General features: G+C 41.6%; 2 protein-coding genes across 2 annotated transcripts in view; one reads left to right on the forward strand and one right to left on the reverse strand.

Annotated features, from left to right (window-relative positions):
• The window catches only part of RBKS (ribokinase), a 65,148-nt gene extending 64,087 nt beyond the window's left edge, over positions 1 to 1,061 (reverse strand). The window contains exon 1 of the mRNA XM_033144606.1: positions 977 to 1,061. Within this exon, the coding sequence (XP_033000497.1) occupies positions 977 to 1,029 (53 nt within the window). The 5' untranslated portion in view covers positions 1,030 to 1,061. The remainder of the gene's footprint in view (positions 1 to 976) is intronic.
• Positions 1,062 to 1,390: 329 nt separating this feature from the next.
• BABAM2 (BRISC and BRCA1 A complex member 2) overlaps positions 1,391 to 16,012 on the forward strand; it is a 116,399-nt gene continuing 101,777 nt past the window's right edge. Inside the window, exons 1-3 of the mRNA XM_033144605.1 lie at positions 1,391 to 1,480; positions 3,620 to 3,772; positions 8,882 to 8,958. Coding sequence (XP_033000496.1) covers positions 3,645 to 3,772; positions 8,882 to 8,958 — 205 coding nt within the window. The 5' untranslated portion in view covers positions 1,391 to 1,480; positions 3,620 to 3,644. The remainder of the gene's footprint in view (positions 1,481 to 3,619; positions 3,773 to 8,881; positions 8,959 to 16,012) is intronic.

The raw sequence follows: 16,012 nt of genomic DNA on the forward strand, positions 1-16,012 counted from the left end.
TATGCGTGCACCAGTGAAACCCACCCCTCTGCATATTTACTCAGAAGTAAGTCACACTGGGTGGTACGCAGGGCTTTTTCGGGGGAGGGACGCAGGGGGACGCATACCCATAAACATTTTGTGAATCTTTGTACTTTTGTCCATTTACTGTATTTATTGTTCCAGATGGGTGATTTTCTTGAGTCAAAATGAGAGTACCCCTCAACATTTTTTTTAAGAAAAAAAGCACTGGTGGTATGCAATGAAATAGTTGTGCTAGTGCAATAATTAGTTCAAGAATTGGTGCAAGTGAAAAAGGATTACTCATTACTTTCTTCCCCACATCTGTTCCAGAGGGTTTGGCAGGACCTAGAACAAGTTGGGGTTGTGTGGAGAGGAGGAGAATGTTCCATTGTGGAAAGAGAAACTGCTAGCAGAATGGCTCACATCAGTACTGCTGCATGCGACCCACAGAGTTCACAGGGACTTACTTCCAAGTGTACATCTTAGGCAGGCTCCAGAAAAAACCTCCGTGACACCTACTAGGCTGCAGCAGAGAGAGAGAGAGAGAGAGCGCACCCCTTTGTCAGCTCTGCTGGAATATCGGGTACCTCGGGCCTTTTGCCCCTCAATTGCCACCTGACATCAGTCCCTCAAGCAAACTGCAGTGTAGGGAAGAGAGAAAGGGAGCCGGGGAATTGCATGGGCTCTTCTGAGAAACCAGTTCACTTGGGGCTCCTGCTCTCTTTGGAACTCTTTCCATTCCAGTTGGCCATGGTGAACTTCTTCACTAAGACCAGAGTTTGCTCTTCCCCCCATCCTTCTCTCTACTTCCAGAGGCTTGGGCTTGCAGGGCTGCAGCCTCCAACATGCCTCCTCCTCCTCTCCCTGGACTCTGCAGCCACTTCGGTGTAGGAGCCTTAAGAAAACCGAACCAGCTGGTAAAACGGGGGGCGCAGCAGCAGCAGCAGCAGCGGATCCCATTTGCCATACTAACCTCACCAGATCAGTCATACAGGATCCCACCACCACGACCTCAGCAGCTGCCATGTCAGAGGACCACAGCACCTAACCTGACTCGCATCTACCTGAGCTGCCTGGGCACTAGCGCTCCAACCACCCGCTTTGCTAGAGGGGGTCCTTCGCCTGCCCGATACGTGCGCCCACCAAGGCGCCTGAGTTTTTAACTCAGCGCAGGGCTTTCCCCAACTTCGACGGCGGAGCGAGCTCAGCACACCGTTATCAGAGCACCCCGTTATAACTCTGCTCCCCGCCGTTCTAACAGGCGCGATTTTTTTTTCTCAGGCGCGCTTTGGTCGCCTATATATCCACGGAAGCCCCGGTTTTCTTTTTTAAACTGCCTACCGGGCGCGCGCGCGCGCTTGCCTTTTCTGCAGGAGGTTGGCGCGCGGGCGCGCACGCAGTAGCGTGCTGGGCGGAGTGGGAGGGTCTACGCAGGCGCGCGAGGCAAGGCGAGTGGCAGCTGCTGGGTTTCTTGGAGGTTTGTTTGCCCGTACTTCTCCCCTCCCCCCCCTCAGTCTTCCTTTACACACAGCAACAGGGGGTGGGGTGGGGGGCAAAGATGGTCCCCCTTCAGGCTGGGTGGTGCGGGTGGATGCTGGTGGGGTTGCCCCTCCCTCCTCTTTCTCTGCTTATTGGGGGGAGCAAAGCATGCAGTAAGGGGGGTGTAGCTTGCCTGGGGGTGGGGGAAGGGGGAAATAACCCCTCAGACCTGGGCATTTGACGGGGGGGGGGAGACCGTTTTATAGGAAACAGCTACTACCAATTGTGTGAGGCTTGCGCTGTAGTTATTTGTAGGTCCTGCTAATTTATGAATCAATACTGCTGCTCATCGTACCCGTTTCCTGTGTTTCTAATACTGTAGATTGCAGGGTTGCAGCAGCTGGTGCCCTTGCTGGGCTCATGTGCCACTCATTCTTGCTACAGGTAGAAAGCCAGCTGTAGTGGATAAGGACTGCTGAGTTGGGAAGTCCCCTGGCTCAGGCATCATCTCTGCCATGAGCTTAAGCTGCCATTTAACTGGATCCACTGCCTCTGCAATATGGGTATAATAAATAAATAGAAATTTGGTTCAGTAGCACCTTAGAGACCACACGAAAGCTTATACACAGAACAAACTCAGTTGGTCTCTAAGGTGCTACTGGACCATTTTGTATTTTTATTTTAAATTTCGACTGTGTCAGATCAACACGGCTACCTACCTGAATCTAGAATCATGGGTATAATAATTATTTTAAGTGTGTGTGTGTGTGTGTGCGCGCGCTTTTCAGGTTTATACATTTCACTAATATTACAGTCATTTTAACATTTCAAAACTGGGAAACAGGTATAATAATTCTAGTCTACCATGTGAGGTTGTTGTGATATGACGTGTGTGAAGTGTGCATTTGGCGCTTGAGCAGCTATCTGTGCATGCCGAGTATTAGTATTTTATGTCACGTTGAGGAAAACTATTGAGTTTTACAACACATAGCTGTCAAAGGTAAGGGGGCCCTCCAAAAACAAGCACTGGCTGCCTACCATTGATATGAGGATAGGAACTTGAAGAACTGCTGCCAGTCAGAGTTGACAGTACTGGGATAAACGGACCAGTGCTCTGACTTGGGATAAGACAGCTTCATGTGAGGGTTGTGTAAATAATTTATAAATTTATGAATCTATAAATAAAAGTGGAAAATGACTCAATGACATTTAACCATTTATCTTATTTCTGAAGTGTTCTGTTTTGTTTGCGGCACTGTAGTCTTCTGCACTTTTATATGAATATGCTACTTATAAAGTTTAATGTGATCTCATATGTAATACTTGGGCAGAAATTTAAAGCACATTAAGTTTCCTATTGTTACTAAGAGATACTTTCCCCCCAATATTTTTTTTTCAATTTTATATGGACAAGAATAATAAGCACAGCATATTTGATTCCAGTTCTGACTTAACAAGGTATTTTAGTAAATTGTTTGGAATGGTAGGTAAATTTTACACTCTAATAAACTTTAAAATGTGTTAACGGTCACTAAACGCATTGAGATATTAATAAAAAGGGCACTGTCCAACTGCTGAAGTAACTGTCAGTCCTGCACAACTGGTGGCATACTGAGTTGAGTGCAGCCCATCAGCTGGATACAGTTGTCTGCCAAGTGCCTGACAACCACCCCTTCACCTCTGCTTTTGTTACCCCAAGCTAACAGAAGAACCAGAAGATTTATCAAGCCAGTGGTGGGCTATTCTCTTCTTGTTAGGTCATAAGTTGCATTGTATTTTATAATGGACCACTGAACAAAATGAGAGAACCATGTTTTATGAGTGAGATACTTGCTAAATATTAGGAGTGCAAATGGCCGTGTGGCTATAACTGTGGACCATAGCCCAGTGGATGGGCAGCAGCTAGCCTAAATCTACCCCCCTGTTCCCAGCAGGCTTTGCTTCAATTTCCTTTCCCTTGGCCCCTACTTTCATCAGCCTTTTTTTTAAAAAAGTTGCTTGCCTTCATCATCCTTTCCTTGCTTGCCTTGTCTTTGGCCCTGCCTTGTCTGTCAGGTCTCAGAGTAGTCTCTTTTAAAATATGTATAGAAATGGTGTGGCTACTCTTTGATATGTTCACAATTATTTTTCCTTGCAGAACTGAGTGCACCTTGCAGATTAGTATGTCCCCTGAAGTTGCTTTGAACAGAATATCTCCAGCACTTTCTCCTTTTGTTTCTAATGTGGTCAGGAATGGAAAAGTAGGATTGGATGCAACTAACTGTTTAAGGATTACAGATCTGAAATCTGGGTAAGTGCCCTTAGTGAATTCAAATAATGTCTATGTGCCAATTTTTGTTGTCAGTAATAACGTTTAATTTATCTGGAATGAAGAAATTAAAGAAATTTTAGCAAGGCTATGGAAATCATGGTTTAATGTGTAGTGCAATACAATTGGATTTAATATTATTATTCATTGGTAGAGCTTGGTAATTGATTGCATGTGTTTGAGCATTTCATTTCCATATCACATTTGGTTTCATAACTAACCCTAAATGCCTATCTTAAGTATTTGGCTATACATAATCTGAAAAATAGGGCTCCCCAAAGTTAACTTTTGCATGCACACGAAAGCTCATACCAAGAACAAACTTACCGGTAGTTGGTCTCTAAGGTGCTACTGGAAGGAATTTTTTATTTTATTTTGTTTTTTCTTAAAATGTTACTGTTGAATGCTAGTTATATTGTAACTAGTAAGAATTTTCTTGTTGTTGAATACCTCCTTTCATCTTTAACTGTTGGCAATAATGCTAGATGGGTGTTTAGCACTAGATCTAGGGACACGGGTGGTGCTGTGATGTAAACCACTGAGCCTCTTGGGCTTGCTGATTGTAAAGTCAGCAGTTCAAATCCATGTAACGGGGTGAGCTCCTGTTGCTTTGCCCAGCTCTTGCCAACCTAGCAGTTCAAAAGCATACCAGCGCAAGTAGATAAATAAATAGGTACCACTGCAGCAGGAAGGTAAACTGAATTTCCATGCACTCTGGCACTTGTCACGGTATTCTGTGCACCAGAATCAGTTTAGTCATGCTGGCCACATGACCCGGAAAAGCTGTCTGCAGACAAACGCCGGCTCCCTCAGCCTGAAAGCGGAGATGAGCACCGCATCCCACAGTCAAATTTGAGTGGACTTAACTGTCCAGGGGTCCTTTACCTTTTTAACCTTAGGACTAGGATTGGGCTGAGGAAGAACTTTTATTTTAGGAAAGAACCGCAGCTTAGTGATATAGTGCATGCTTTGTAAGCAAAAGGTCCAAGGTTCAGTCTCCAAAATCTTCACATAGGGATTGAAAATACCCCTATCTGAAACCCTGGAATGCTGCTCCCACACCATGTATTGAGCTAGGTGAACTATGTTCCTAAACATAACTCTTCTACCTGACCAGGAGGCCACCAATAGATGTAGGATGGTAGCCGTAACTTTGCATACATTACTGATGTCCAATGAACCCTCAGTATAACTTGGTGTTGTATTAGGCACAACCACAAGTCTGGAGAAGCAATAGTAATAAATTTCAGTGGCTGACACTGCTGTCAAGCACGAGCACTATGACATGTTTCTGTGCTGATTTCTTCATTAGTGGGTCTGTTCTGACAGCTGACATTTCTGAGCTGTGGGGAATAATTGAGCACAGCTCACACAACATAATAAGCACGTTCTTAACCTAGGGGTTTGCTCATACAATTTTAATATAGAATAGGTCTTGCTTTTTCTGGGAAATTCCCCTGTAACCTATTTTATTTAAATCTTTTATGCTGCCTCTTTCAGCCTATTTAAAGACACCTAAGGTGACTAATTATACCCATAATAACATAAAAATAAACGATCACCCAACAAATTCATTAAAAAATAGTAAAATAAATAAATAAATTGAAACACCAGCAGTAGAGAGATTTAAAACTACCGAAGTTGACCACTGCCTAAGTCATACATGTTCATCTGAATGGCAGCAGCTAGACTTGGTGCCCCAAAAACAAGTAAAGAGGGAGCCAGGTGTGGCTCACCTGGGCAGTGAATTGCAAATCTAGGCATCGCTATTGAAAAGGTACAAATTCCACATTGGGTGTAATTAGAAAAGGAGTAAACAAAACTGGAAAACAATACCAAATACAGATCTGTTGTGCAACCACACTTGGAATACTGTGTACAGTTTTGGTCACCATGTTTCAGAAATGATTTTGCAGAGCTGGAAGAGTTTCAGAAAAAGGCAGCCAAATGATCAAGGAAGGGGCTCAAGGAAAGGTAACACCTTGGACTTTTTAGCTTGTAAAAAAGGCGAATGATGGTAGACATGGGAGGTGTGTAAGAGATTATGCATTGTGTGGAGAAAGATAAGTTGCGTTCTCTCTATCATAATATTAGAAGAAAGGGTCATTGGATTCAGGGCAGACTAAAGGATGCACTTTTGCACACAGCACATAGTTAAAGATTTGATGATAGCCACATCTTTGAAAGTGGCTTGAAAGATAAGACTGTCAGTGGCTACCAGGCATAATGGCTGTATCATTTGAATACAGATAACTCGCAGCTTACACACATTTAACTTGTGCACATTCAGCTTTACAGGCATGGCTAAAAATTAAAAAGGGGACAGGCATCAAGGTAAAAGAAACACTTTGAAATAGTCTTGGAAATCAATTGACAGCCAGTGAATATTACTGGTTCATCTGCATCACAAACTCTATCTGCTGCATTCTGTACTGATCAAAGTGTCTGAAAACATCCTCACATATAGTACATCGCAGTAGTCAAGTCCAAAGTTGATAATGGCATGCATAGTGGTGGCCTTTTCTAGGTGATCGTCCAGCTGGTACACTAGCCAAAGCAGGATGTAAATGTTTCTGGCCATGGCTGCTACCTTGGCTTCTTGGAGCCTAGCAGGATCCAGGAGCACTCTCAGACTGCAGACTTGATCCACCAGGCAGACTGAAACGCTGCTACAACAACGTAACTGCCTATTTAGCCTAGATAAGCTGAACCCCTTGCTAACTGTATTTCTGCCATTATTTAGCATAGTAGTGGGGGACGGTCATATTTCCAAATATTATTTTTTGGTACTAACACAGTTGTGTTGGTTTTGTGAAATGAGTTTGAGTTTGCCTTTAAGTATCTTGATGTGTAACTTGGACACTTCAAGAAAGCTAGCTTGTTCACTTTCTCCCCCAAGGCACCCAAAGTTTAATGTTTTAGAACTACTGTTACAGAAGGCTCATAACATGTTACTGCAAACTTGTGATTGGGGGCAGAGCAAAAGCAAGCAAGGTGCGACTTTACACAACCAGTAAATGTTGCAGGATATGCTTAAGTGTTCTTATATGGTGCCTGCATCTATTTGATTTATATCTTGGGATCCGCTATTAATGCTCAATTTTCTCACTACTACTTCCTTTTCTCTTGACAGCATTTTAGCTCCTTAAAAGTATTTTGCTAACTAATACTTTTTGCTCAGAAAGTACCTGCTTTTGAAATCTCTTGTGTAGCTTTATCAAAAAGTAATTTGACAAAATATAGCCGCAGCTGCTGTTAGCTCTCATTTCTAGACCAGTATGTGTGTGTGTGTGTGTGTGTGTGTTAAAAAGCAGAATCTTAACAGCCTGGAAAATACTTAGTGTTGCTTTTAAGGATGCTCTTATTATTATTATCTCTATTACACTGTAAAGTATATTATCCTTTCTCCTCCTGCTATTCTGTAGTGAACTAAATGAAGTGGTGTATTTGCAAAAATCAGAAATACCTTTTTTATTCCAACCGGGTATATTTATCTAGAAGAAGAGAAGACCAGGGTGCAGGGACAGTGGGCATGATTGCATTCTTCAAATGTCTGAAGGGCTGTCCAATGAAGAGAACAAAGACTTGTTCTCTGCTGCCCCAGACAGCAGGACTAGATTGATGGGCGTAAGTTATAGGAAGGTAGATTTTAATGAGACCCTGGAAGAAATACCTGAAAGATCAGTTTGACAAGGAACCCAATTACTTAGAGGGGTGGGGACAACCTTTTATTAGGTATGCTCCAGCTTTGAACATGAGGCTGGACTAAACACTCTTCAAATCTATGATTTACGAGGACGATTGGAATCACATGTCAAGCTGTAGCTAAGTATGATGTCCAGTAAGCAATAATCTGCTGCTGTTGTGTTATTGGGAACTTGTGAAAAGTTAAATGTCATGCATAGCTGAACCTTTGTGATTGTTTCAATGGATGTTGGGAGTTCAGTGCAAAAGATGGATCTGTCCATGAGTTTGAATAGGTGTTCAAAATATCGGGCCGTGCTGGGGTGAAACTTAAATGTGGATCCTTTAATGGTAGACCATGGGGGAAATTATTCACAGGCCAGTGTTTCTGCTTGGGGTGGAACCCTCTCATGCACTGGTGGTCACTCACTGCTTGATTTTGATTCTGTATCCACTGCCAACTCTCTCTTCCCTCTCTACATCTTGGGGACATGTGATGACTGTTTAGTGGTGAGCAGTGACACTGAGCATGGCCAAAGGTGCCCATGGCAGTATGCTGGAGTTATTTTTAGATCATCCCTATTGGCAGCTCTTCACAGAGAATCCCCAAACGGCTTTGTTTTTTTTTTAAATAATAAAAAAATCAACCTTTTTGAATTTTTTGTCAGATGCGTGAAGTGGGGTGGGGAGGAAATCTGATATTATATAAGATAATAAAGACATACATATTTATAAATGAAAACCTCAGGGGGGAAATCCAAATAAAGCAAGGCTATAGCATAAATGTGACAACGACACAGAATAATTCCTTGTATCATATAAAAGTCAGTTAATAAAGGGTTGAGAAGGTTGTTGAATGACTTACTAAAGAGGCAAGTGAATCCTATGCATGTTTACTGTTATGTAACCCCCACTGTATTCATTGAACTCCCACCTATGGAGGTGCATAGGACTGCAGCCATAATTGCCATTTGATGTATATATTAAGTATTTTATTATATTATGGGGATGTTTTCCTTGAGAGAAAGCAAGTCCTCATGCAATATATGCAGGAACTGTTGCAGCCATTGCTCTTTTCTTTTTGGACAGGAGGCATTATTGAAGAACACATAAGGAAATGTGGATGAGGAGCAGTTTTCTACTTTTATTTGGTAACAGGAGCAACTGGAATGGACAAGAGATCCCGTACTGTCCCCCCCCAAAGTACTTTACATATTTTGAGTGCTTTACAGTAAATAAAAGCCAACACCAATCATGGCTTTCAGATTTCTGATATAAGATATTTTTGTTTTCCTATGCTTTTATCTAATGCCTTTATCATTTAATCTGGGGCATGTATTGCTCATTGATCAGACTCTGATATTGTGTGCATCTTTGTCCTTCAATTCCCTCTTCTTTCCCTTCTAGTTGCATGTCCTTGACTCTTGGGCCCAGCTGTGATCGCTTTAAGTTGCATATTCCATATGCTGGAGAAACACTAAAATGTAAGTGCTCAAACTTTAAAATGAACTACCTTCTGAGACTAACTGGGGAAAGTGCCTGCTGTATGGATTGCTCTCCCCAGGGAGGCTTTCATGGTGCTGAATCTTCATTTGGTACAAGACTGATAGAAGACATTTCTATTCCCCTAAAAGTTTTAGATAATGTTTGTTAACTCTGTTCTAATTGTGGTGGTTTATGAAAATACATTTCTGTAGCTTTTAGCAATGTGATTATTTTTATATGCTTTTTATTTATGTATTTATGTAACATAATTGAACCAATGAGTCCTACTAGCAGAAGCCCTGCACAATGACTACTGCTCACGCAATGAGGCTTTTTCCCTCCCACCCCCGTGTCCCCTGAAATCGGCTCACGCGGTAGAGGGTGTCAGGAAAATAGCCAGAACAGCACACGGGAAGGAGGGGTGGGTTTTTTCCCATCTGGCAAGCCAAAATGATTCCCCTGCTGGAGAGATGGTCTTAGCATGATGCTGTATTCCTCCCCATGTATTGTTAAGCTGCCTTGGGAGTTGTAAAGTTGAGGAGTGGGGTATCACATGTTTTAAATAAACAGATTAGAGGTGTTTCTGTTGCATCTTCTATATCAGTTAAAATATGCATGTGCATTGATTCCCTTTTACAAGTTTGTTAACCAACCTTGTCAAAGCTTCCAGGCTTTATGGAACTGGCTCTCTTGACAGCAGCCATTGCAACCCTTGTTCTGCATCCAAGAAATGCCCAGCTTGAGGAGAGAGAGAGGCTTCAACCATTCTCCTGCAGTGTGGTGAAGGGGGAGGCAAGACTGAATGAGGCACTGAAGGGCAGTTATCTCCTCCAGTGCAGACTTTTTTCAACTGCGAGGGCTTATCCCTGGCAGTTGGTGTAGTAGATCTGTCCCTGTTGCAGCTGGGGAATAATAATAATAATAATCTGCCTGTGCAGCAAACCCAGTGGAGTCCTTCTGGGGAAGGCATTTGGCCTTGAGGGATGTATGCCCAGGTCCTTAGTCTTATAAAGTGCTGGGAGGTGGCAGACAGGTTTCCAAATGTCTCAGCTCTCTCCTGTGCAGTCATCAGTTTCTGGCAGTATGTGGGGCTCTGTTTTAAGAATGGGGGAGTTTATAATTCTACAGTATTGATCTTTTTGGTTGCTTTTTGTGGACAGTTGTTCTAACGATGAAGCTTTTCTAGTAAGTGTCTGTTCCTCTGTACAAGCGTTGATTGACAGATCTCAGCTTGGACTACATCACTCTCACACACTCCACTCCACATCACATCACTCTTAAAGTGGACCATAAACCAAGAAAGTGTTTTGAAGTCAGCGGGAGAAAGCAAGTGGGAAGTGGTCAGTGAATCACCCCCTAAGATGCAATCCAAACCTATTACATCAGTGGTGGAAACATCTAATTCAGTGGAGTTAAAGATGGCATCTTACATGATGTGGTAGCATCTGGTTTTGTGGGTTACCGCTTTTAGAGTTCATTTTGTTGCCTGTGTGTGGTTTTATATTAGATTGAGATCTTTGAAACTGTTAATTGTGCGAGTCACATGAAAGAAAAACGGCATCAGGAAACAAAGGAGCAAGTATAGCTTTTAATTTCTTTATTGCTGTAAATGACCAAATGCGGTGCTCATTTCCTAAAAAGGCAATGAGTTGTTGGCATCCGTCTTTCTCAAGAAACAATGGGAGAGTGTGCCATTGAGGGTAAGGTCAAACCATTAGTGAGTTACAGCGCCTGCTGTGGCTGTAGATAGGCATGTTTTATTGCAGCTGGGGAATATGAAGGCACCCAGTTTCGCTGTTACAAGTGCACCATGACGTTTCTTCTCTCTGTGCTCCTCCCAGCAGTCATGAGTATTGCTTGGTTTGGTAGCTAGCTATCAGATTCTGGAATATCTATAGGGAGCTTATATACAAAGGACATGAAGCTGATCTTACCCAAGCTTCGCCTTTAAGGTATCCTCATGACACACTAGCATTCATTACGTAATTCTTTCTCCAGGTAAGTTTATTAAAATATATCAGATAGACAAAACGAACCAAGCCCCATATCAATGAGGGGAATCGTTTTTCATGAGTTGCTGTCATGTGGGAGATTCAGATATGGATACCATAGGTGACTTCTTTGGGTCTCATGTAGAATTTTTTTTTTAAAAAAAAATCAGTATCTACTCTGTGGAAAAGGATTTAGCCATTGATGTGCTTGATGTTAGTCTTTTTGGCTGTGTACACACAGCAATTCAAAGTGGATTTGAGGTGTGCATGTTTTTCACATCCACATGACTTTGTCCTCATCCAAGTGGCAGCCTTCTCTCCCTGCCCCATTTAATTTGGACACTCCCAACTGATGGATAAAGTGGGGCACACACAATTGGGGTTCTTTTAATTAACCCATTGTTTTGTGTAAGTATGGTATATTGGAAAACTCATATCTAACATTTTAAAATAAAATAAAAATGTGTTAGGCACCGGTGAACAAATACTTGTATGCATTCCCAAAGTGACCCTCAGGTTTCCAGAACTTGGAGTGATTGAGGAAGTACTAATTGAGGCAAGGGGACAACAGCACACAATTTGAATACATCCCCTCAAGCACTGCCCAGTAGTGTAGCTGGAAAACAAAAACCTCTTGAGACAAAGTTCATTTGAAAGTGCTCCTCTGTTGACAGGCATGTACATTCTGGTGTGTACACTGCCTTAGCCTTATGAGTCGTCTATTTCATCCTAGTTCAAGGGCTTCGTTCTCAGTTGCCTGAACTTGCACAGGTCTCTCTGTATTGGTGTTTACAAGCCTCTGTCATTCATGTACTGTACTCAGCTATAAATGGCTACCCAATGAGATTGATATATTATTTCTAAGGTGCCTGGGTGACCTCTGACCTGTCCAAGCTGCACCAATATATCTGAACAAGAGGAATATATTGTAAGCTAATGTAAATTGTTTAACCGCTACTCTTGCAGCTTTTTTCTATTTAATATATACTCATGTAATCGCTGAGAAGAAGAAAATTATATTCTACCATCTTATACTAGTTGCTAAGACTGGCTTTCAGAATTGTTAGTAAAAGACAACTGGAAAACAAGTAGCAGGTAGTCTATGTATTTTAGTAGAGCATAGAAGCTTATGTGTTCCTAAAATGTAGGAAATGTTTTATCATCCAGAGTACGTGTTTGTTAAATATTGAGATACAAAAAGTGTACAAAATATTGAGATACAAAAAGTGTACAAAAAAGTATCAGTGTTGAGATAATTGTGATCAAACAAAACCAAAACTCCAAAACACCAAATTGGCTAATAAATATTGGGAGCAATTTACTCAATCAAACATATTAAAATGAACACAATAAAACATGCACACTGCACCTTATTGTGTTCATTTTAATACAGTATGTTTGAGTAAATTGCTCCCAGTATTTATTAGCCAATTTGGTGTTTTGAAATGTTGAGATTACACATAAACTCAGGTGGCAGCTTTTTCCTAACCGCATTAGCTATCTGAAAAGGAATAATTATTTAGGCAATTTATGATTTTTTTTTAACATCTTATGACACAAAAAAGTATCTGAATTGTCTGGAACAAAACATTAGGCTTTTTCTGTGATATCAGGTAAAATTCCAGTGGCATAGTTCCATGTATTTGGATATATATGATGAAGGAAATGATTTCACATCATGATTTTTTTAAAAAAGCCATACTGCTCTTAAACTAGCCTGGGGAACCTATGGTTCTTCATACGTACTGAGACTCCAATACTTCTCAGCCTCATCCAGCATGACCAGTGGATGATGGGAGTTGCAGTCCAACATCATCTAGAAGGTCACATGTTTCTCACTCCTGGTGCCTCAAAACGTGTGTGTGTGTGTGTGTGTGTGTTTGTGTATCACGAAACAGCCAGGGTTGTACAGGGAGGCACTGGTGAGACCTCAGTTCAAACCCTGTTCATCCATGGACCTGTCTATATGATGTTTGCTATTTTAACCTAGCCTACAGCACAGGATGGTGGTGAAGTTGAAGGTGACAAGACTGTGATGAATAAAATATTAAAACAATTACAAAGCAACAGGTGAGACCTGCCCCATTATGATTATGGTTGGGTCCTTATAGGATTGCAACAGTACTGAGAAAGAATATACTTCAGTGTTATGGTCTGCTGAATATAACAACTTCCCAATATTACACATGCCTCTCTTTACAAATCCAGCAAGATTGGCAGCAAGATTTTTTGAGTCAGATCTACTCAAATGAAAAATGGCAGTCTATGGTAAGAGAGAATGCATATTCAAAGCCATGCAAATATAGATGTGATATAGCTACAAATAAGTAGCAGATGAAAAGTGTTAATATGTGGAAGCATTGTGGATTTTTGGTTCAGAACAAAATGTTTTTTTGATGGGCAAAGGACATTAATAATTGGCACTTGTGGAAATTATTACTATAAGCAGACAACAGTACAGGAACACCAAACATCCTGTTGCTAGATGTGTGGCTGTTATCTTTTGAAAGCAGAATAATTCTATGAAAAATGGCCACAGAATGTCATAACAGGAACATTTTGAAGTGTTCATGCTTTTGTCTTGTGAGATTGGTGCTGAGTACAAGCTGAAGTGCCTACTTCCTTTGCGGCTAACCACTGCATCCTCTTTGTAAGAGATCAGTTTTCCTCCTCCAAATCATCATTCACAACAGCTGCCATACTTCAAATCCAGGTAGCTTATTCTGTTGTGTGAATCAGTTGGCATTTGGGAAGTACCGCTGTTTTGACTTTTTCTCTCCCTGGAAGTCAATGGGAAAACTGAATTTACAATGTTAGGAATTGACTTTGTGGCAACAGTGCATCTTGTATTGAAACTGATAGCTAGTTTACACTCTAATTGTTTAAAGTTCCTTGGCATTCAGATGTGAACAAATCCCTCCAAATTGCACGTTTATGTCACTTTGATTTATTGTCTGTCCTTGTTTCATAGTCTCTTGAACTTCATCAAATACCAATCTTGCCAAGGCTATCAATCCTCGTTGTGATCTATTAAGAAAGATTAGCACTTTGCAGATGTAGTTTAGTTTATTCTTTGCTATGTTTATACTCCACTTTCCTGTTTAAACCAAAGCTGCTTGTAGTAGAAAATACAATGTAATAAGCATATAATTAACAGAGCACAACCGTATAAGAACCAGCAGTATTGTCATTTAAGTGACAATGAATACAATACAGTTACAGTCTAGAATCGGAGGTCTACAGCACAGTGCCCATGGCCACCATGACACCTGCAAAGTCTTCACTGGCACCCCCAGCCAGGGACCCATGCTCTGAACTTTCATTAAAAAATAGTCTTTAGCCCTCCTAGTAAGAAAGTTAGGAAGTAAAATGTGCAGTTACCCTTCTAAGTGATTTCTGTGAAATGAGCCAGCCTGACTGCTGCTGCTTGTCAGTGTTTTTAGCCAATGGGTAAGAGTTGTTATTGGTGAGTTGTTTGCAATAGGAGTCCCTAGGGTTGTAAAGGGCTGCTGTTTCCTACTCCCATTTAGTGTGCTTTTTCTGCTTTTATCTCGTGTTCTAGTCCTTAGAACCTCTGTAGTTTGCCCTTCCTTTTCCATAGCAACCAGGATGCATCTTTACCGTGGCGGGATTTTCTTTAGATCAGGTAGTCTCTAAAAGTAATTTTCTGCAAATACTACTATACAATAAGTGTGGGTGATATTAAAGAACCCTGCCCCCTTCTCACCAAAGGCAAAGGTGAAAACTTTGTAAAGAGGCTTAGTCATGTCTTCAGCTGTGCAGGAGCTAAAGATCAGGCACTCATTAAGATTTCACTGTATAGCAAACTTACAGTATCCTGGTATACATGTCTACTGAGAAGTAAGTCTCTTCGTGTTTAATGGGGTTTACGCTAAGGTACAGGACCTGGCGTGCTCTGGTCCATGGGGTCACGAAGAGTCGGACACGACTGAACGACTGAACAACAACAACAACAACAACAACAACAACAGGATGGCAGCCTAGGCTTTGATTTAGTTTTGGCATTGAGGCATAAAGTGTAATTGTGCCATTAACAGTATGTGTCAGGCAGAAATTTAGCAGACTAAACCTTTACTAGTATGGAAATACAGTTATGGGAAAAGCTTTACTCCGACAGTGCTCTCTCTAATTTTGTGTTCTGCCATCCTCCCCTCCCCAAAGCAGCCAAATGCTATGCCATACTCACTTGGCTCCTAAAGCATATTCTCAAAATTCATAATGTTCCTACTGGTCCACAAAGGTTGGCAACCTCTGATCTATATTGGAATAGCAAATAGGTTTCATACATGTGGGCAAAGGGACAGGGAGGCAAAGCCTTGCACCCATATGTTCCTTATGTTTAAAATGTATATCTGACTAATTCTGTCCTCAAAGGCACCCAGGGAGCTTAAAAGATAATGAAACACACACACATAAAGAAGTAATAAGTAAGAGAACAAAAAGTTACAATTGAAGTGGGTTAGCCCTTGCTTCTCAAGGGTTCTCTGGAAGAGAGAAGCATTTTGCTTGTACAAACATCTCGGGTTACGAATTCCACTAACCTGGAAGAGTTACCTCGAGTTGAGAACTTTGCCCCAGGATGAGAATGGAAATCGTGTCCTGGCAGCACAGCGACAGCAAGAGGCCCCGTTAGCAAAAGCACACCTCTATTTAAGAACAGTTTCAGGTTAAGAACGGATTAAGTTCATAGCTAGAGGTACCACTGTACAGTATCAGAAAGGATGCCAGGGAAGGGACCAGCTGAGTCTCCCTTGGGAAACTGTTCTATAATCTGAGGGCAATAAAAGAAACAGTACTGGGATTGCCTAAGCTAGCCTATGGTTGCAGAACATGAAACAGGGACTTGGGTGATGACTTGCGTACCTGGACAGGTACACACTTGGCAGCAGGTGGCTCTTCATATATCAAATTGCCTGGAAACCAGTTGGGAGTCACTGTGGCAGAGAAAAAAATTAAAAAAATTGTCCAGTAGCACCTTAGAGACCATCGTAAGTTTGTTCTGGGTATAAGCTTTTGTGTGCATGCACATATCTGAAGAAGT

This window comes from Lacerta agilis, chromosome 3 (assembly GCF_009819535.1).
Source record: "Lacerta agilis isolate rLacAgi1 chromosome 3, rLacAgi1.pri, whole genome shotgun sequence".
NCBI classification, from domain to species: domain Eukaryota; kingdom Metazoa; phylum Chordata; class Lepidosauria; order Squamata; family Lacertidae; genus Lacerta; species Lacerta agilis.